This window comes from Lepidochelys kempii, chromosome 1 (genome assembly GCF_965140265.1).
Source record: "Lepidochelys kempii isolate rLepKem1 chromosome 1, rLepKem1.hap2, whole genome shotgun sequence".
NCBI lineage: Eukaryota > Metazoa > Chordata > Testudines > Cheloniidae > Lepidochelys > Lepidochelys kempii.
In genome coordinates, this window is record NC_133256.1 from 147740372 (window position 1) to 147763660 (window position 23289).

The 23289-nt window shown below is 37.5% G+C and overlaps 1 protein-coding gene across 12 annotated transcripts in view; it reads right to left on the reverse strand.

The window, feature by feature from the left end:
- The window catches only part of DMD (dystrophin), a 1926267-nt gene that overhangs the window by 1055135 nt on the left and 847843 nt on the right, over positions 1 to 23289 (reverse strand). For all 12 annotated transcript variants that reach the window (XM_073357918.1, XM_073357881.1, XM_073357898.1 and 9 more), the window contains one exon: positions 3818 to 4012. In XM_073357918.1, coding sequence (XP_073214019.1) covers positions 3818 to 4012 — 195 coding nt within the window. The remainder of the gene's footprint in view (positions 1 to 3817; positions 4013 to 23289) is intronic.

The following is a 23289-nucleotide window of genomic DNA, read 5'->3' on the forward strand; positions in this document are numbered from 1 at the left end:
AGAAACAAAGAAATTGTATACAATTTAACTGTACATGCTGAGTAGCCTTAAAACACGAACATTTTGATTTCAAAGTTGAAATATGATCGAGTACTGAAGTGGCATACTATGAAAGGAATTCAGCTTAAATGATACACTTTTATAGACATGGATATAAAACACAGAATAGACATACCATTTAATGTTGTACATTACAAAAAGGGATCATTCATTTCTGTTACTGGGAAAATGTTAATTCACATTTGCTAAAGATTAGTTTTCATTCACAGTGCTATCAAGTACTTTTTATAAAAAAAAACAAAACTTTTCCATTAACCAATATATTTCTATTTCTAAATCAGAGGTTCCCCAACTTTTTTTTGCTCCACAACCCTTCTTCATGGGAGTCACATAACAGCCCCCAATGCTCTCCCCCTCCCCCTGCAAAAAAACCTCCTGCACATCCAGGACACAAAGTGAATCACCAAAAGGAGTGGGTGATTCATACCAGGGGCGTTGGCAAGACCCAGCTAGCTCCATCCCCAGAGGAGCCCATGGCATCACAGTGCAGATCAGAGCAATCAGGGTTCCTCTTCCTACTTCCTCCCAACCCAGAGTCTCTTGGTCTCCCAGGTTGTGGAAAATTTAAAATATGCAGGGTTGCCAACAGTTGGGTGTCTGGGCCAGGGCAGGGCAGCAGAGGGGAGAGGGTACAGGGAGCTCCCAGTGGTGAGGGAGGAGAGGACTGCACTCCCATCCCCCAAACCACAACCACCGGGGACTCCCTAAGCCTTCTCCCCCTTCTTCTGGCCTTCTCCCCACCAAACATCCAGCTGGCTGCAGCCCCATACCCCACCACACTCCTCCAATAACCTCATCCCATGCCCCTCGAAGGGCATCCCCCACAGTTTGAAAATCAATGGTCTAAATGAAACAGAAATCCACCCACATCTTAGGCCATAGTCTCCTATTATATCCTAGGCACCCTAATCACAATGAATGGACTTGCATGAAATGTAAGACAGATGTTTATTTAGACTTTTATACACCAGATTTTTTAAATCCCTCTTTTTTACAATTCAGGCAGACTTCCATAGTGATGAAAGTGTTAGTATAGTATAAAAAATCGTAAACTCATTTAACCTTTCAGGCAGTGTTTCGGGTTTCCATTGCCACTGTTAGTAATTAGCTGAGATTTTTTTGTGCTTTCTCCCTCACACAGCCCACTTTCTCTCCCTATCTGATCCTGCAGTGAAATTATAACGGTGAATTTATGGCATCACAATTAGTTCCATATGGGAAGAATAAGAGATCATAAACACAGGATTAGAATTAAACTGCAGGAAGCTGTCTTATGACGGAGAAAGCCTGTAATCAAATATAACTATGACCATTCATTAGAATTAGCAGCAAGAGAAACCACATTTTTTTGTAATTCTCTTTTATTTGTCCTATTATGAAAGTCTCTTACTAACCTAATCCTTCAGTGTATGAAATGTGCCCACTCTATTCAATGGGAGTTCTTTTGAAAGAACTGTCATGTTTTAATTTGTTAAAACAATAACAGTGGGTTTGATGGAGTACAAAACACAGAAGACATAGGTTCACATGCCTGAAAGTGTGAGTAATCCACTTGAGGTCATGCAAATTTTGTGACTATTTCCTTCATGAGATTTAATTTAAGTGCCCTGACCATCAGATCCTTCCATTTAGTAAACCTGGGAATGAAGAAAACATTCCTGCAAGTCAGTATCCGAAAAACTACCAAATAAATGCATACAGTCCTTATAAATTTAAGATAGGTTAAACATTAGCACAATACTTGTATTGCAATTACAGAAACATTTTCACATTTTCCATTTTCCATTCACTCTCTGTTATAAATAGCCAATGTGAGAATTATCAGCCAAGTCAATGATTAAAACAACTTTTTTGCCATGGTTCTTGATGTTTCCAATGTATTAGTAGTTTTGATTGTCCATAACAGCTAAAGAAATCCCACATTTAGATGTTCCCATACATAATGATTCTTGTGAAAATTATTCAAAGCAGTTATCATTGCAAGGTTCTTGTGCACAAGTTTGTTTTTCTTTTGAAGTTTTAATTAAAATAGCAAATAATTATTTGACTTAAGAAGAAAATCACAAAATTAGTTTTAAAAACACAGAGATTTCCACTACTATCCTGGAATTTGCTTCATGCAAATCTGTCAGGGATAAAAAATCAACCACAATTTAATTTCAAACCTTCCCCAACCAGCAGCTGTACAATTTATGCACTACTTTTCTATTTTTACTGAGGGGTAATGACAATGATGAATGCTTTTACTAGGAAATAAATATTCATTAAAGAGACTCAGAGGAAAAAAAATACACCCAACCCTATACCCCTTCCAAAAGCCCATGAATGTGCAAGATCCATCTGACTGTTGTAAGAGATTTATTTGTGAGAAAGATGGAACTGTGCCCACAACTGCATCTCTTGACAATTTAATAGCTCAGTTAAATTAAACCTCTGGCAATACTTACTTGTAACCACTGCAATCATATCATTAAAGTTGGTGTCAGCTATAATAATATCAAATATGTGTGGATGAACAAGTGATTAGTGATGGATGTAAATCAGACCAAGACAGCACAAGTGTAAGGCATTAAGGAGCACTAATAGGGAGCTACTCAACTGCCAATAAGCTTCTTGCTGGGTCACTGCTCCTCCAACCAAGCTAGTCATTAACACAGAAACTGTACAAACAAGGACCAAGTGGTAGCTCATTAGCACTAATTTACATGTTTTATGACATTTTTGCATATATACAAACCATTCTAACAAGGGCAATTGCTTAAAATAAAGAATGACAATAACTTTGGCATGTTGTCTGCTTCAGAAATTGATTAGGGAAAGTCAGTATACAGTACCTAGAAGCACTTGAATCTGTTGAAACTCAACTACAAGTGGGTTAAGAAATATCCTACTGCTTTTTCAAGACTATTGAAATGTAGATCTGCTGAACAAGAAATAATCCTGTCTCTCTCTTTCACCACTACTTTATTCATGTGTTATCATATAGGTATAATATAATTGCTAATAGGCTGAGAACATCCCAATTTCCTAGGGCTAACAAATTTACAATTTTCTATTTATCTACCTGTGGAAGGAGCATGTAAGTAACCATTTATGGGCTAAAGGAATTATTCAGAAAATGCTAAATGCAAAGATAAAAATATGGTCTTTTGTTCATTCTCTTTTACAACTTGAAAGTGCTACCATCATATATAGCACTTATTTTTAGTGATAAAAAAGCTCCTTCTGACACAAGTATTATTACATAAAAACTGACAAACCATTCATCTAGTTCAGTTTATGATACTGATCTGACTCTCTTCTTACACCAATTACCTTGGAGTAACTCCACCAAATTCAAGGGAACTACACATGATTTACATTAGTGTAAGTGATGGAAAATCAGGCCCAGTGACTTTCCAGGTTTCATAATTTCTCCTGCAAAGTATTTTTTTTCTTGCCTAGAATTTAGTATTTGATTGACAATATTTTCTACCCAATGAATCTAATTACACAACTGACATAGCCCTCTAATATAATAAGCCTCTGAGATCTGCCATGAAATATAATGTAAAAAACCCACCCACATTCTATTAGGCTTTTAGTTTTAGTTGTTTCATGTGTGTATATAATCTATCACACACACACACACAGGTAGCCTATACCTCAATCTCCCTACCTCTCTCTTCAAAGGCCAGATAAAACAAGTGACTTTGCAGTGTCCCCATATTTTATAAATTAAGATGTGTATATTCCTATTAGGAGACTTGCATCTTACCGTCAGACACTCTTCTTGTTTGAAGAGATCCTCACAGTCCCTGCCCTGCAGATCAGGAGAGTTAAGGAGGTCTTCCACTTCAGACAAGGCTTGCAGGAGTCGAAGGATCTCTGCCAGGTATGCAGAAGGCACATATGTGGTTTCCACAGTCATACCTTCAGTCACCACATCTGTTGTTTCTTCATAAACAGTTTGCTGGTATAGATATACAACAGAATGCTTCCTTTAGTTTCTTAACATTTAAACAAAGTTATAATTTAATGCAATTTCCAGTTCACAACCCAGAGGCAATTAAAAATAAATTCCACCTGTACAACATCTAAAGGAGATGGGATTAAACAGAAAGAGATGTGAAACATATTAGTATTATTAAAATAGCATAATTCTATAAAGTGTAGGCTGTCCAATCATCAGGATAAAAATTATTTGAGTTTATGTACAATGCCTCCTCACTTGTCTGTTTGAATCAGCAATTCCTAACGTTTCCCCATAGTTTCCTGCAGAAACATCTCCTCTCCTTCATCTAGTAAATGTGGACTGGTAATTAAACACTATACAATGATTCTAATACTATTCTGATTCTAGTACTACAGCTTGCATTTTCATTTATCTGAACTACTAAAGTGTATGTCTTTCATATACCCGTTATGTGCATGCATAGGCAAAAATTAAATCACTTCAAGCTTTCTATTAAACTCAGTTGTGTAACATTATCTTTTACAAATTAAAGAAAAAAAAGGCCCATTTCCTGACAATGTGTAGATGCAAAGCTAGTTCAGCTCTGTTCATAAAATACTATAATAAAAATCTCTTTCTTTAAAACTAGGAACAACTAGATACTTGAAATGTCTTGATCAAAACTTCCATTAACCCTTTCACATGCCTAAAGAAATCCCAGCAATACTCTCCTTAAGGCCACACAGGTGTTCTTCTCATCTGAATGGATATTATCTAAAAACCTGCCAATGCAATACATGCCCATTCCAACTGTAGTGAAAGGGGTGAGGGGACAAGTATTTTATTGCTAGGAGGAAAAAAAGATTGGTTTATACCATACGGAGCCAAACTGACATCCAGTGATGGGTTCGAGCGATGACAGATTTAGATTCTTTAGAACATCCTAACTAAAGTAATCAGATGTTTGCAGTGAACATGAAATCAGACAAGAAGTGAGGTGAGACGGGCTGAGGGTTTAAGGCAGAGGGAAATGTGCCTACCAAGGCTTATTTATTTATTAATTCTGATTTCATTGGTCACCTTTCTGGAAAGTTTCACGATAAAAGGCATTCATGATTTTTGTGACTTGATGGTCATAGGCGTCAGAATTTCTTCTCAAAATATAAATCCTACAGAAATCCATCTGTGTTCTCAAGAGAAATGCAGCAACATCATACTTTTGTTACAGTCTTTCCAAAGAGTTTTTCCAAATAGCTGTTGGAGACTGTTGCATCAAAACCAAGTTGTTTAAATGTCCTGGTCTTTCCATTGACTTAAGTCGGTTTTAGAGCAGGTGCTCAGTATTTATGGAAAACACTGGTTTAACAGTCTTGGAGAGACTAAAATATTTATTTAACCACAGGATGGCAAATATAAGTACAAGCCTTTCCAAGGTGTATCATCCTTTAATTGTGAGGACCATGTATAGGGATGAGTCAGGTCTGAGTCTACATGCCTCCACTAAGCATATGTACCAGGATGGCAGCTGTAGTGGTGGGTTTTTGAGACGCCCACAGCTGTTCATTATGAACTTGGGAGTGAGACCACACAATCATGTCACACATTAAATGGTAACTACCTTCCATCATTGCTTGAACTGGTATTGAAAGTTTCATACTTCATCCTGTCCCACAATTATCCTCTTAAATGCACAGATACAAACATACATGGAAATAATATCCATGAGATAATTTGTAGAGTCATAAGATAATTTGAATTTATCATGCACATTTGACAGGTTCACTTGCACTCTGCTCACTAACCCAGCTTCTAAGGACTTATTCTAACATTTAAAACCACTGTGCAGCTTCAAACAGTTGTGTCATCACTAATGTTGTCAGTAATTTAAATCAAACTTCCACAAAAGTGTTTCCTTCTTTCCTCCTAAATATTGAATTCTCCCATAACCTCCCACCCCCAAAAAACTTACTTTGCGCTGAGGTGTGTAAAAGACTATTATGGCCTATAGCAGGGACAGGTAACCCTGCAGAGCTAGAAATGGGACATTTTTAATGTACAACTAGAAATGAGTTTCCAGGTTCTGCTGTGAGACACTGTGCTTGCTTCCCGTCCTTTAAGGTCCTGAGACATTAAGACAGTGACATTTTCATGTATAGCAAAACTTTTTGGTCTGTGATTGTATAGCACTCAGTACAATTGACTCCTGACCATAACTATGCTAGAGTAAAACAAATATTATTATTTTAGATTAACTTTTGAGATATTTTAAATGCAAGAGTTATATTTTTCTCCTTTGACTCATAAGATAGTCCATGTGTACTCCTGGTTATTAAGAGTCTGATCTTACAACGTGTCAAGGACTCTCAACACACAATGAATTGCTCAGTATAATATAAGATTGGGCTTTAAGGGCGCATGGATTTATAGGCTCATAGATAAAAAAAAATATTGCCAATTTTATTTTAAACAATCAGATTATGCAGCATTACAGGGGCCCAAAAACTTTGGTATAATACAGCAGTATAAAAACTAAGGAGATGGGTAGAATAAAAAGAAACTAGATAGACTATATAATGGTGTGGCATAGCATAAAGTTTTGGTTGGCACTTCTTCGTGATAACCTGCAGAACCCCTGGTAGTTTTGCCACCCAAGAGTGGCCAATAACCACATTTTGTGAGTGGATATTAAAACAATCCCTCAGTTCTCCTGAACTCCTGAAATAAAAAATTATGCTGAACTCTGATGCATGATCATCTCACAGATACCTTGTATTTACAGAACTAGCCAAAATGTTTAAAAAAAATGCCAAAACACTACTGCTATAAACAGTAAAGCCTCTTAGTCAGACTGTGCCCAAGTGAAATTAAGCAGTATCTGAAGTCAGTGACAAAACTTCTGTTGATCTCAGCAGGAAGCGGTCTCAACAACTATCCTAAATCACTGAATGGTCTATGTAGTTTATTCTTCTCTCAAAGTGCATATAACATATAGCATCTATCAATGTTAGTGAAAAGTATGCACCCACTCATTCAGGATCTTGTGTACACTGAGCTTAAAGTTTCTCATTGCTGGATAACCATGGTGCAGCTTCACAGGTGGTAGCAATCAGGGGAGCTTTACTGTAAACAAGGAACTTGTGTCTGCCAGTGTTAATATCATTGTTCTGTATGAGCAGGGCTAAATAATAAGACAGTTAAAAAATAAACCTTTAAGCAGAGGTCTGTTAAATCTCTTCCCTCAAGTTTGACTATATTTTTTAAATATTGTTTTAAAGAAGTGTAACTACCTTCTTTCATCTGCTTTTGGAGACCTTTTAAAGAAAAAAGATGGGGAAATCTATTATCTTTGGATAAAACACTGAAGAGATTCTGGGTTGAATTTTGCTTCCGAATTTGTGAGTTTGCCAGAGGTGATAGAAGCCACAAGGAGTCTTTTTTACCTCCAGCACTATAATGCGGATCCAGACAGAATCTGGCTGCTAGCTTTGAGGCGTGTGGGGAAGGAATGGTCAAGAGGCATTTTAAACCAGGAAAGGACGGAGTAGACATTCCATTCCCTTTTGCATGTTGGGGTAGCTCTACTGCGGAGAGTGCTGTGTGTGCGGCCATATTTTTCTGGTCAGAGTTACACAGCTAGATCACATAAATTATTAGGGAAAGATGCAAGAAGAAGCGATTGAAAGAATAATACAGCAGCCTCAATGGTTTGAATGGCAGAGAGATAAATTGACCAGCAGATTAAGTAACAACAAGGCACCAAAACTACACATCCATTTAAAAGAAGAATAAAGGCAGCAATAATATTTATGTAATTGGTTAATGCCAAAGTATTTCATTAGCAACAAGAAAATCAATAAGGATACAAAATTTACAAGAAACTGAAGATAAAGGCTTTACTAAACTTGTAGGGAAGTTTCTAAATAAATATAACCCCCCTTTGCAACCAGACAAGCTGACAAAATATCGTAAACAATTAATTTTAAAATGCTCAAACTAAAACATGCAAAAGCTTTTCAACTATTTATAAAAGATGCTGGGAAACCAGTAGCACAGATGCTTCATTTCCCCTTCTCTATGTAAAACATATGCATTCTTATTGAAATTACAATAAATCTTTCCCTTTGTATTTAATTTACTCTGGCTTCAATTATTACATCCCTCTTTACGTTGATATGTACAAATCCTTTCTAATCTTTTGATAATCAACTTGCTTTTGTTAATGATTAACATTGCACTCATTCCTTCTCACCTTATATTATCATTGCATCAGTTATACTGATTTCCCCAAATAAGTAAAGGTATCTTTCCATAGACATGTTTTCTGCATTACCTAATGAATACTGTGTCTGGTGTTTTGAAAATTTATTCCTTCCCCCTTCAATGCCAAGGGGACAGAAAACATCCATAGAAATACCTCTTAGTAAGCACAGCAGACATAAATGAATCAATAAAATAAAAAATAAAATCTGGAATAATACTGGTTTTGGCTTAAAACGTCAACATTTTCTAATAGTTACCAAACAGTAATATCTCAAATTATTTCCTATTTATTTAGAATAGGGGGAAGCATCTCAACTACCACTATTTGTTCATGTTGACCTTTAAATGGAGATCATTGTAAATTGTCCTATATTGTGTCAGCACAGTGAAGCCACAAAAAGCAGAAGGCATAAATCTGACTGTTGGATGAGCTGATTCGTTAAAAAGCTTTACTAATACTAATTCATATTTTTTTTTTTTTCAAGCTTCCTAAAAAAAGTCAATCTACGATGATATTCCATCCACCTCACCCCACCAGTCTTCTTCCCTGTTCTTGAAATGACAGGAAGAGACTCAAAATCATTGCTATTGCAGTCATTCACTACCCACCAGTCTCCACTCTCTTGTCAAACCACAACACACTTCTTACTTTTGGTTGATCTACAGTGGAGGGCCTGGCATTAGTAGAATCCTCACTGCTGTGCTCTGAAAATTTGTAATTAATACTTCTGGAAGACACAATGCACTGTGGGGACTAAAGCACCAGAATACAAAGCAGGGAAGCTTTTGGCAATGCTGGGTTCTGAAACAGCTCATGGTAGAATTCCAATGAATAGAGGGGAAAGGAGTTGGGAGGAGAGTCCTAACTTCCTCCAGAAAATGATCTGATGAATGGACAAAGCAATGGGGAAAACCCTTTAACTGCAGCTGAAGGCAGAGCTGGGGGGCGGGAGGGAGGGAAGGATAATCTCACATGGATAGTTTGGGTTTATGCTGGTGGTCAGTAAAGAGAGCCAGGAACTTCCAGACAGTCACAAGACATCGGCCTCAAAGCTTCAGATAAGGTTAGATAAATAAGTGTCTGAACATTTGGATGCTCATCTGAAACAAACCTCCGAAAAATGTGAGATTCACTAACCAGTGCCTACCAAGAAGATATCATGAGACACACAAAAAAAAGAAAATAAAAAAGGAGGTAAAGAGAATGCATTATTGCCATTAACATCAGACACACCTAGACTTAAGGATGTACAGAATTTGTTTACACTCAACAGAGGTTCTCTTAACTGCTTGCTATGCCAACTATGAGCGGTGAGGTCAGTGCACTTTCAGGCAGACAATTTCCACATCTTCAGCATGGTCATTATGTACTCTCTGTAAATGTATATATATATTTCATGTAAATATTTACAAAAACACATCAAAATCATACTGCGGATATGGAATTTGTCACCATGAGATTGAATGACCTCGGTCAATCATGAGTAGGCTATCAGTGCATAAAAAGGCACCATAAAAAGGTGTAGATAGATTTCAAATCCCCACACTGCAGGATTAGAAATTTAGAAAATGTCTTTAATCTTTAACACAATTTCTAAATTCACTTTGCTTTCAGATTTTAGCACTTGAATCTCATTACACTTAAACTAGTGTAAATCTGGAATAACTCCAATGAAATAAGAAAAGGAGTACTTGTGGCACCTTAGAGACTCACCAATTTATTTGAGCATAAGCTTTCGTGAGCTACAGCTCACTTCATCGGATGCATACTGTGGAAACTGCAGAAGACATTATATACACAGAGACCATGAAACAATACCTCCTCCCACCCCACTCTCCTGCTGGTAATAGCTTATCTAAAGTGATCACTCTCCTTACAATGCATATGATAATCAAGTTGGGCCATTTCCAGCACAAATCCAGGTCTTCTCACCCCCCCCCCCGCTTTTCCAAAAACCACACACACAAACTCACTCTCCTGCTGGTAATAGCTTATCCAAAGTGACCACTCTCCTTACAATGTGCATGAAAATCAAGTTGGGCCATTTCCAGCACAAATCCATGTTTTCTCAACCCACGCCCCCCCCCCCCCCACACACACACACAAACTCACTCTCCTGCTGGTAATAGCTCATCCAAACTGACCACTCTCCTTACAATGTGTATGATAATCAAGGTGGGCCATTTCCAGCATAAATCCAAGTTTAACCAGAACGTCTGGGGGGGTGGTGAGGGGTAGGAAAAAACAAGGAGAAATAGGCTACCTTGCATAATGACTTAGCCACTCCCAGTCTCTATTTAAGCCTAAATTAATAGTATCCAATTTGCAAATGAATTCCAATTCAGCAGTTTCTCACTGGAGTCTGGATTTGAAGTTTTTTTGTTTTAAGATAGCGACCTTCATGTCTGTAATTGCGTGACCAGAGAGATTGAAGTGTTCTCCGCCTGGTTTATGAATGTTATAATTCTTGACATCTGATTTGTGTCCATTTATTCTTTTACGTAGAGACTGTCCAGTTTGACCAATGTACATGGCAGAGGGGCATTGCTGGCACATGATGGCATATATCACATTGGTGGATGTGCAGGTGAACGAGCCTCTGATAGTGTGGCTGATGTTCTTAGGCCCTGTGATGGTGTCCCCTGAACAGATATGTGGGCACAGTTGGCAACGGGCTTTGTTGCAAGGATAGGTTCCTGGGTTAGTGGTTCTGTTGTGTGGTATGTGGTTGTTGGTGAGTATTTGCTTCAGGTTGGGGGGCTGTCTGTAGGCAAGGACTGGCCTGTCTCCCAAGATTTGTGAGAGTATTGGGTCATCTTTCAGGATAGGTTGTAGATCCTTAATAATGCGTTGGAGGGGTTTTAGTTGGGGGCTGAAGGTGACGGCTAGTGGCGTTCTGTTATTTTCTTTGTTAGGCCTGTCCTGTAGTAGGTGACTTCTGGGAACTCTTCTGGCTCTATCAATCTGTTTCTTCACTTCTGCAGGTGGGTATTGTAGTTGTATGAATGCTTGATAGAGATCTTGTAGGTGTTTGTCTTTGTCTGAGGGGTTGGAGCAAATGCGGTTGTATCGCAGAGCTTGGCTGTAGACGATGGATCGTGTGGTGTGGTCAGGGTGAAAGCTGGAGGCATGTAGGTAGGAATAGCGGTAAGTAGGTTTCCGGTATAGGGTGGTGTTTATGTCACCATTGTTTATTAGCACTGTAGTGTCCAGAAAGTGGATCTCTTGTGTGGACTGGACCAGGCTGAGGTTGATGGTGGGATGGAAATTGTTGAAATCATGGTGGAATTCCTCAAGGGCTTCTTTTCCATGGGTCCAGATGATGAAGATGTCATCAATATAGCGCAAGTAGAGTAGGGGCGTTAGGGGACGAGAGCTGAGGAAGCGTTGTTCTAAATCAGCCATAAAAATGTTGGCATACTGTGGGACCATGCGGGTACCCATAGCAGTGCCGCTGATCTGAAGGTATACATTGTCCCCAAATGTAAAATAGTTATGGGTAAGGACAAAGTCACAAAGTTCAGCCACCAGGTTAGCCGTGACATTATCGGGGATAGTGTTCTTGACGGCTTGTAGTCCATCTTTGTGTGGAATGTTGGTGTAGAGGGCTTCTACGTCCATAGTGGCCAGGATGGTGTTATCAGGAAGATCACCGATGGATTGTAGTTTCCTCAGGAAGTCAGTGGTGCCTCAAAGGTAGCTGGGAGTGCTGGTAGCATAGGGCCTGAGGAGGGAATCTACATAGCCAGACAATCCTGCTGTCAGGGTGCCAATGCCTGAGATGATGGGGCGCCCAGGATTTCCAGGTTTATGGATCTTAGGTAGTAGATAGAATATCCCAGGTCGGAGTTCTAGGGGTGTGTCTGTGTGGATTTGATCTTGTGCTTTTTCAGGAAGTTTCTTGCGCAAATGCTGTAGTTGCTTTTGGTAACTCTCAGTGGGATCATAGGGTAATGGCTTGTAGAAAGTGGTGTGGGGAGAGCTGCCGAGCAGCCTCTTGTTCATATTCTGACCTATTCATGATGACAACAGCACCTCCTTTGTCAGCTAGACTAACACGGCTGTTACTCTGAATCCAATGAAATAGCTACGCTGATGTAATATCCTGAGAAAGGAATCAGGGCCTTCTTTAAGATGTGGTGTTCCTCTTAGACAGCATTAAAATACCACCCTAAGCTTACACAATAAATAAAATGCAATTAACATCTTGAAAATGTAGTGTAGCTGTTTTATTTTCATTCATTATGCACAGCTACGACACTTGTGAAGAACTCCATCACATAAAAACAGTATATGCCCTGAAAGAAAGATGCATACTTTATACAAATTACACCAATATTTTATGTAAGAAGTGAGGCTTTTTCAAAGTTGGATCTAATTCTTTTCATCACATAACCACTTAAGATTAAATTCACCCCATGTACAGAGAGGCAACATAATGTCAATGCACCACCTAAAACCCACTCCAGCCCTGAAAAATGGGAATGAATTTCGTCTCGAGAAAACAAATGTCCTATCAGTAAGCACTGATATTACTTCTATTTCTTCATTAATTTTACTTTTTTATCTGATGCTACAAGCTCACTAATGATTTTCATTATAATTATCTGTATAGATTAGATGAATTATGCTAGTCACAGTAAAACTATACGTTTAAATGTGTATCCTTTTAAAGAAATATTCAGGGTATTATTAACAGTAAAGAGAATTATTAAAAATGCAGAATTTGATTTATTAACTGTTCAACAGCCTCCACCCAAGCAATATACTAGTAGGCACAGAAGGTGTGAGCTTCCTCCTGGTGACTTGTCTGTGACTTTCACACCCTGATTGAAATGTAGAGTTTCTCTCCACATATGTGGGTATGTGCCATATCCATTCAGGTTCAAGTTCTGTGCCACCTATCAGCAGATTCTGATGGTCATGTTATATTCTATTAGCACTCTGTGTGGATTTGAAAGGTACCTGTGTCAGCTGCTTTCCACGAAGCAATGAATTAGGATGAACACATTTATTCCACTCAAAAAAAATCAAATCATATTTTTCTTCCCTGTAATTGCATCAATTTTTTGTTCATCATTGTCCAAAAGAGAAGGATGCAGACAAAAGTTATGATGATTCATTTTCAACATTGAACCGGATGATGAGTTATTCTATGCTGTGGGTTTTATAGTTACTAAGGACCAACAGGATAAATATAGGTTAGATTAATCTTTTCCTTTAAGAAAAAAATAGTGTCTATACAGGTAACAGTCCAACAAAGCCAGCTAGAGTCAGAAATAGGGCAAAAAGATGCTGAATCTTAATCCTGACTTTCAACATTCCCGCTATTCCACTTATTATCATCTCTGGATAGCCAATCATGCCCAATTGTGTGTTGGGCTTGGAAGGCACACAAATGAGACTATCAAAATTTATTAATGCCTTTGACATAAACCAAGTCTTCAGAAGTAAAAAGAAAATGCACTTATCTACTGAATGACCTAGCCCCCAACATTAATGTTACATTACACTGCACCAGATCAACGTCCAATTGTGCATTAAGTGCCTTAATGATGAAATTCAACCTGTTCAAAGGAGGAAAACATGTGCCTTGTTTCAAAAAATAATGCAAATATACTAACTTCATCTGTGAAAGCTGAGATATATTAGTCCAGTAGTTATCAGGGAAAAAGAAGAGCGCAGTATAGCGAAAACAAGGGTAGATAAAATCATCTCAATTTGGCCACAATATTTAATGTTCAGTGTCTTGCTCTGAAAGAACCACTGCCTCATTCTAGCAATTTTTAAAAAATGTTACCAAATTCCTTTTTACTCTCTTGCATTTTCTTCCCATTGTTACTCCTTCAAGTAATCCTTTCATTCATTGCTGTGCTGAATTTACAGAGTCCATCATACAGAACTATGTCAGGGTTTGGCTTCCATCCATCTCTCATTCACTGTTGGAATTATGCCAAAGCTGACTCTAGTACTTCAAGAAACGAGTCCAGACACTCTCAGGATGTGAAATTGTTCTCCCTCTACTAGTTCAGGTAACTAAACCATCTTCATCTCTGAAAGCACCTTCCTCTTCTTGCTTCATTTCACAATCCACTGTCTGGAACATTACAAACCCTTATCACAGAAATCATTAGGATGCCACATTATGACATAGTAAATTAGGGGAAAGAAGACTAATTAGGAGGAAAAAAAATCTATTCACATACAAATATATTGGTAATGAATTAGTGAGAAAGGAAAATACAGAAAACGTATATTCTCAGACTTAGCAAAGGACCCAAGGAGTGGCAGGAGAGGGAAGAGGCATCGGTTTTTGTTCCCTTGACCTAAGGTTCCTGGGGTGGCTCTGTCTCTGGCGTAAATTGAATCAGTCCCTTACACTCTGGAAGAGGATGGCAGGAGAATCCTGAACTGAAGCAATAAGGCAGCAAATCTGAGCATCAAAATTTTCACTTGATACAATTGTGGAGTAGGTATTGAGTTTTAAAAGGTTGTTATTTATCTGGAGATGACATAATTGATTTGTCTCGAACGACCTTTTGCACTATAAAACAAAGGCTTTTGAGAATATACCACACCCACCTGCCTCAACAGGTGGGGAACTTGCTGGGGCAAATGGCCAAGGGGGACAGCCCCAGCAGTGATGGAGACACACACTTGCTGAGAAACAGAAGGTAGCTCCTCCCCTCACCTTGAGGTCTCTGAGCCCACTGGCCAATTGGTGGGGAGGGGGGTGAGAGAAGAGTGGTGCATTCCTCAAATCTCAGGATTTAACAGGGACACAGGTAATGCAGTGCCTCTTTTGACTCCATTTCAGCACCCCCTACCCTATGAGGCCTACAAAGGTACCTCTGTTGTGAGCTCAGTTGTAAGAAGTGAGCGAAAGTTCATAAAATGTCGTGATAACCTATAACAATAAAATGTCAATGAGTAAAGGTATGAAAGGAGACAGAAAGACTGAATTAGTCCAAACAAAAAGGTCTATTAATATGATTCAAGGACGGTGTTAAGATCATTCCTGGTAAACAAAATAGTGTAAAACAAAAAATTAACAGACCAAAATATGTCCAATACTAAGCCTAAATAAAATAATGAAAGGATGGATTAGTCTACCCATTACTTCCTTTTGGAGTCCCTTTAATAAAAAACACAACTTCAGATGAAAAATACATTCACCATAAGGGCTGCAATCCCTACCATATTCTGGGACCCCACACCCTCCCCATTCTAATCCTGAGAGATGTTCTGACCAGACCAGGCCAAAAAGAAAGGTATCCAGATGGCATCATCACCTCCACCGACTAAAATGTGACTGCCACCTTGGATGTGAGACTTTGTCTCTCTTTCTTTGCTCTCTACGACCGCCATGTAATTTAATTTCCTACCATATTTCTTCTCTTCTCTTTCCTATCTTTTTCTTTTTTCTTTCTGTCTAGCAAGAGGCTGGCTTAGCTGACCAAAACTGCATATTTTGCAACACTGCTGTAAGCCTGTGACCAGAGAGGCAACTAAAAACAATGCCCTAAAAACGAGCCCAATGTTGGTAGGAGTTTGCCAAGCCTCAGAGTAGCTACCAAGACATGTGCTGGACCTGTTTTTACAGTAGTAAGGTTGCAAGTAAACGTCAACCCCAAAGACAGAAGCTGCATTTTCTCTCTTTGCTTTCTTTTCTCTCCCCTTCTTTGTGTGTTCCTCTTGTTTTGTCTTTTATAAAACAAAATCAAACTTTTCGAGCAGCAAAACCAGCTCCAACCCATTTCAACTAACTTCTTTTCTCCCTACCTCAAAAAAAAATTACCATCTTTAATACCATCTAAAAACTGTGCAACAAAACTTACTTTCCTTCTAAAAACTCTCCAGCTTTAAAAAACTACACAAAATGTTATTGAAATAAAAGCCTTACTTGATATTTTAAATCTCAAAGATTTTAGTTTCAGAGTAGCAGCCGTGTTAGTCTGTATTAGCAAAAAGAAAAGGAGTACTTGTGGCACCTTAGAGACTAACAAATCTTTTGAGCATAAGCATCCGATGAAGTGAGCATTAGCTCACAAAAGCTTATGCTCAAATAAATTTGTTAGTCTCTAAGGTGCCACAAGTACTCCTTTTCTTTTTTTAAAGATTTTAGTTGTTTTTCTTTCTTTTCTATAGCTTTAATCAAAAGTTAAAAAAATAAGTGTTTTACTGTAAAACTAAAAAAAGCTAAACTCTCAAAATAATAAACCCCAAATCTTGTATAACACCATTTAATGTGAAACAGTCACTAAAGTTATGTCTACATTGCAATTAAAAACCCATGGCTGGCAGACTTGGGCTTGTGGGGCTTGGACTAATGGACCAGAGCTCAAGACCGAAAGCCTACACTGCAATTAAACAGCCCCTTAGCCTAAGTCAGCTCACACAGACCAGTCATGGTTGTTTAATTGCAGTGTAGATATACTCTAAGTTGTGTTAGTAACTTTAACTTTTTATTATCTCTAAATTAATACGATGCTACCATCCTGAAATAAAAAATGGGATCTGGCTGGCAGATGCTATGGGTCCAGCTGGTCAGGAAGGAATGTTTTCTCCCATGGGGCCAATTAGCAAAGGAGTTTTTTCACCTTTGCATCATCTTTGAGCCACAGTGGGCTAAGTGGGAATGCACTTAGTATCTAACTGAGGAACTTGGTTGAGTTGGTAATTCGTAACAACCTGCAGCTGGTTTCCAGTGTGGTTAAAAGGATAAAATGAACAGTTCACAGAGATAATAGACATGGGAGTTTAGTGATGGGCCTAGGGCTTATGGCATAGGGTGAGACCTTGTGGCCTTCAATGGCTAAGGTCAGACCCCATGGCCCTTGTGGGCTCAAGTCCCCACCCTGCTGCACCTTCTGTCCCCCTAGTTTGAGGGGAGAGTGCTAGGACTCACAGGGAGCTGAGTTCTGACTATAGGCTGAGAGGAACCTACCCCAATTTACAGGTTTTATGGTAGGAGCTCTGTAACCCCCACACTGGGACCATTTAAATGCTTGGTATAGGAAAGTAGGATTGATGGCAGGTAGTGCCCCTCCCGTGTATTTACATTTAATAAAAAGTTGCAGCCTGCCACTTAAAATTCATCCACGTGTCTGTACTAGATCAATAGCAAATGTGTTAAACATTTAGTGAGTCTTAGATTTTATGGAATAAAACCAAGAGACCTACCTCTGGAAAAGTTAGCAGAATTTCAGAACATTCTTTTACAGACTATATTTATGCCTTTTAGTGAAATTTTGTGTGTGATCTTGATCACCTAATGTGAGCACTTCCCCTAATCTACACTCTGAGGTTGATCACACTTCCTCTCACACAACATTCTCTTTTCTTTTGGAGTAAAGAATAATATTAGGCATTTATACAGTGATTTACAGAACCTAAGGCAGAGTCATGTCTCACTTGGAAAATTAACTCATTTGTCCCAATGTATTTATATTTTTTTCTACCGATTTCAGATAAATCTTGGCACTGATTCTATTGTACTAAAATATGCATCAGACCCATTTTGGCCTGGATAAATGGATGGTGCACTGAGTTGCTCAATCCTGAGTAAGGTTGATCTAAAGCAGTCTTGACAGGTTGAGAGTATTGGCATTGATTGTAATGTTGCAGATAATACCCATAAATGATCAGCATATAATTGATTTTGGCAAGATCAAAATGTTTATTTTGCACACTTACCTTAAGCAGACCCAATATTGTTTTTGATGTTAGTTCTCTCACTCTTCCTTGTTTATACCATGTAAGTGTAATAGTTTGAAAATAAAAAGGCTGGCTCTTGCAATTTGGTCTTTTATCATTAGATGAAAATTGATTTTTCTCCTGTATAGGTGAAATCCTGACCTCTTTGAAGGCAATGGTAAAACTTCTATGTGACTTCAACAGGGCCAGGATTCCACCTTTTATTACTAATGAAACCGCTATGATTTAACTTTGCTTATTTTCTTGTTTGTGTAACAACATTATAGAGTATGTCAGTCATGCATATGAACAGTTCTGAGAGCGGTTAGATGGTTAAGAAGCTGAAGAGTACCTCAAATATTGCTTGTACCCCACGAAAGTAAGTTGGTTATTTTAATTTTTCTTGGTGACAATAGAATATCCCCCTCAAAACAAAATTGAATATTGCATAGTAGGGAACAGACCTGACTATGAAGTGGGTACACAAACTAACCTGCAATAACAGGCCATTTCTATTTCTTATTCTGTAAAAAATAAGGTAATGCATATTAACAGCCTTAACTATTTGACAACATCTATCCGACTTCTGCTGACCATTGATATATAATATAATACCCTGAAACTAAGTGAGTGAAATACAACAAAGCACATAACTCTAATGATGATATGTATCATCTTTCAAGAGATGGAAAATCAGGTTATCAGTTTATTCTCCCCCTCTTCACCCCCAATTTTTGACTGAACCCATACCCATCAGTTTAAGTGCAAACACACAGATTATTCTCTCCTCAGTACTAACAAAACAAAACATGGAAGATTGTACATTTAAGGGTTTAAGCTCAGGAGAATCCATTATTTGTATTCTAGTTTCAAATCAAGGCATTTCTTTCTGGAAACAGTTGTATTCAATGTTCATTACACAAGGCACATGTGTGTTCTTTCAAAACAATGAAGATTGAAATCCAGTAATAAGAATTTCATAAAGTATTGAAGAAGATATAAGATGCTTCAGTATAATACAGCATTCCAATATAACAAAATATTGCAAAGTTACCTTTAGACTTGTAATTAACTATATGATTTCAAAAGAGACTAAGCAAGTCTCAATTTTTTTAATATTGATAGGGAAAAAAGTTATTTATGTAATGCAAAGATAGCACTGCCCAATACAACTCATCAGTGATAGAGGTGTTTAGTCCATACTTTGGGACTTTTTAATAAATTCAGTGCATTACAGGATCAATAAACCTTGGAGATACCAATTTAAAACTATCCAGTAATTTCTTTCCCATTCATAAATAGCCTTTCCCTCTTGATGGAATTGTGAAACTCTCACTTTTGCTAATCAAAATTAGGCATGTCACCTCTGGTTATAAAAAATAAAAAAGTCTTTCTCAAATGACCTCAATCATGACTGAAAATTTACTATCAAGACTGGATTTAGGGGACACAAGCTGTTAAAGGGGAAGATTGAGTTGCCTCTTCCTTCTCTGGTGTGGTTGGATAGAGAATTCTAGTCACCATATCAGTTCTGTTTTGGACAACAATGTGTACATAGCAATAAACTCAGACTTAGTCATATTAGTTAAAATGACACCAAATACACAACATAATAATGAAAGTAAATAGTCCCAAATGATGTAAAGAGACAAAATTTTAAAAAAATCATATAGAAGTATAAAATTTTCATGAATTGTGCAAGAAAGTATTTTAAGAGTAAAAATCTACAGATTTGTAAAGACATAGTCAACCGCTATTATCTAACAAAGAACAAGAAAAAGTATTCAACAGCAGAAAGCATATTGGAGGACGTGAAAAAACATGGTAATTCAATGTATTAAATAAAAATGCAACTGTCACTTCTAGTTAGTGTTTTTAAGGCTCATTCAATTAGAAGAAAATTATTGTTTTGCAACTTTAGGACAAACTGTTGTATGCAAAACTAACTAGAAACTTTACTTTTGGACTATACTGAATGTGATTGTTACCTTTTGTAAAAAGGAATTAATGTGTATTTCATAAACACAGTGCAATTTATTTTGCTATTTCTAGTTTTGTGTATGTGATTCATGTATATATAATAAAGAGAACTCTCACATTCCCACATAAATCTGAAGATTTACAGACATCCATTTTTTAGGCTTAGTTAATAACATACTGCTAATATTCAGATGAGAAGATGTCAAGTGTAGCTGTCAAAACGTTTTAAAATAATTTTAATAAACTCTAACAAAATTACTTCAGAATTACTGTTCTGTGGGAGAAATTTTCTAGAAGAGCAAGTAAAACACAAATAGCAAGCGATATGAATTGTTGAATATATATTAGGGCTAAATTCTGCCAAAAAATAACTTGCATGGGAAATTTTTGCAAGTACCTCAGAGAGTAGAATTTGGACTTTAGAAGCTGCATTAAGAATCTTGCTTTTGTTGGCACACAAGAATAATTAAGCAAAGAAATATGACAACTAGTGCATATCTGCTAGTTTTAGCATGAATCCAAAGGCTGAGTGACTTTAGACACTTAAGTGTAATAGTAACCTAGAAATATACTCCCTAGGTTTAAATTATTATCATCATGTAGTAGTATTTATGGGGGTAAAAAAAGGAATATAAGAATACCACTTCTTTTGATGAGTATTATTTACATTGATATAATATCATTAATATCAAATTATATACAGAGAGCCTGATTTTCAAAGGTCTTAAAGCATCTGCAGCTCCCGTTGACTTCATTGGAATTTGTGGATACTCGACATAAAATCTCCATTTTCAGTTATTCAGTAAATCACTTGCACTTCATGTGCTGCACTGGCTACCAATTGATTTCCAAGTGATTTTTTTTTTAGCAAGATGATAATGAATGTTGAACACAGAAATAAGGGGCTAAATTTTGTCCTGAGACATGTTTTCTTATGTGGGGTTTGCCTAGAAACATCCAAGCATAAAATTTAGCCTACTGTGTTTATTTCATTACATATGTGCCACCACTGGGGTGGGAGGAAAAGAGGACACATCTTTTTACTATTCTGTTATCTCCCACTCAAGGTGGTTTCAAGTCAAATTTTATTCCTGATGTGCCTGTTTCATCATCTTTAATATGCATTTTCAACATATCCAAGTTACCATCCTCTCCCAAGATGAGCTTTCCATAGTTGCCATTTGCTCTCAGACATGATTCTGCTTAATGTACTGGACATGTATTTCTATGTAAATTGTCAAAATGGGAGTAAAGAAAATACTCAATGGATTTATTTGAAACTCTTTTTTGTTAACGAGAGGGGATACTGTTGTATTCCTTTTTCCCCTTACTTTCTACCTTATAGCTACATTTAGGCTTGGCAGAATTCAATTTTTTTTATGTATTTTCAACAAATAATATCAATATTCATCTTAAAGCATTTTTATTTTTTTATATATTTACATTTTCACAGTTGCACAAAATTATGGGTTTTAAGCATTGTCATTGAGATATAAAATGCTTTATGACTGTTCAAACACTAGTGTCAACATCACATGTCAAAATGTACAAAGTAAACATCCTTAAATTAATCTCTTATAAATTCTCAAAAGCAGCATTTTTCTCACTTTGCCTATCTGCACATTTTGATATTCAATAGAAAATTTTCATTGGTTTGTGTGTGTTTGGTAAAATCAACATTTACTGACAAAATCTAATCCTTCCAGACCTAACCACACTACATATTGCTGTCCAAAATAGTGAGAGAACTCTCAGAGATATAGAACATTGGTGGCTTCATACTGGATAATAATTCAGCAGTAACATCTCTGATAAATAATCACATCTCTACTACCTGTGCTAAAGAGAATCAACCCTTAAATAATGACGCTTGTATTCTTTTGGCTGCACAAAAAACTGGGGTCAAGTGAAATCTGGGGAGCAAAATTATTCTGACTTGATACTAATATATCCTAATTCTGTGCAGCACACTGACCAAAAATAGTCTGAAGTTTCTTGTTATCGTTACTTTGAATTAATGAAGTTCCAGCAATCTCAATCACGATGTTAGCTGTTTATGCAGAATTTTACCAGCCTATCATACTACATATATTCACTGTGATCACACTGAAGTTCAAAGACTGTCTTTGAAGCCAGAGATGGATTACAGTTTTGTAGGGCTCTGAGCCAGGACAAGTGGGAGCCCCTCCCAACCCCTTCAATCTGCAGTCCCTGCCAGGGAGTGGGGTCAGGGCGTGGGGGCTTGCCCCACTCTGCCAGCCCGCCGCTCCTACCAGGGACCTGGGGGCTTGCCCCACTCCCCCTGCCCGGTGCTCCTGGTGAGGGCCAGGGTTGGGAGTTTGCCCCACTCCCCCTGCTCAGTGCTCCTGCCAGGGACTTGGGTTGCGTGTGGGGGCGCCCATTTTTCCAGAGCCCCCCAATTGGTCTGGGCCCTGTTGAGCCTGTGGCTAATCCACTACTGTCTGAAGAACTTACACAACTCAGTGATTTATCATAGATCACTTTCAATTAGTAGGCTCTTTATGGCACAGACCTAATGTCATTGGGATCTCAATAAGGAAAGGAGGATCTCCTAACTGGCTTACATTTTCTTTTTTAATACTTTCCCTTTATTTATGTGTGTTTCACTGTTGGCTTTATTTGGTGATTTGCTTTTGGAGGTAATATGGAAAGTCTCTGAGGAATTACTTTTTAGTTGAAGTCAGCTTGCATTTTAATGAATAGCTTGAGTGCACCACTTATATGATTAGCTTTGCATTTTTAAAGTGTTTCACAAACACTAATTAATCCTCACAACACCCCTGTGAGGTAGGTGAATATTATCCTTATTTTTTTTAAAAAAATTGCACAATGTAAACCTCTCATCAACTCAACTGTTAAGTGAGTTGCCAAAGGTCACACAATGAGTCAGAGTTAAAGCCAGAGCTGTGAGCAGTAAACAAGGACTTCCATTTCGCCTAGTCCCATATTTAAACCATTAAAACATGTTGCCTCTCATAAATTTCAGTACCTACTGTAAAAATCTAGTCATATTTTACATGGGTGCTGTCATTGCCATTCTAAACACAGCAAGTTATGATTCATCATTATGAAGAGAAGAAAGCTTAAGAAAAGTTACATTATGCACATGAAATTCCATTGAATAACTGCAGAAATCATTTCATATACAGATATTAGTGGATGGATTCTTGTGTACAATAAGAAGCATTTTTAAATCTAACCTTATTTAAAAATATTTAACTATCTTAAAATTATGTTATAGTGATTGGTGGGTTTAAAAAGACTAAAGAAGTCAATAAAAATAAATTTTATTGACTAGTTTAAATAATTATACCTTATTTCCTTATTTAACTTCTTC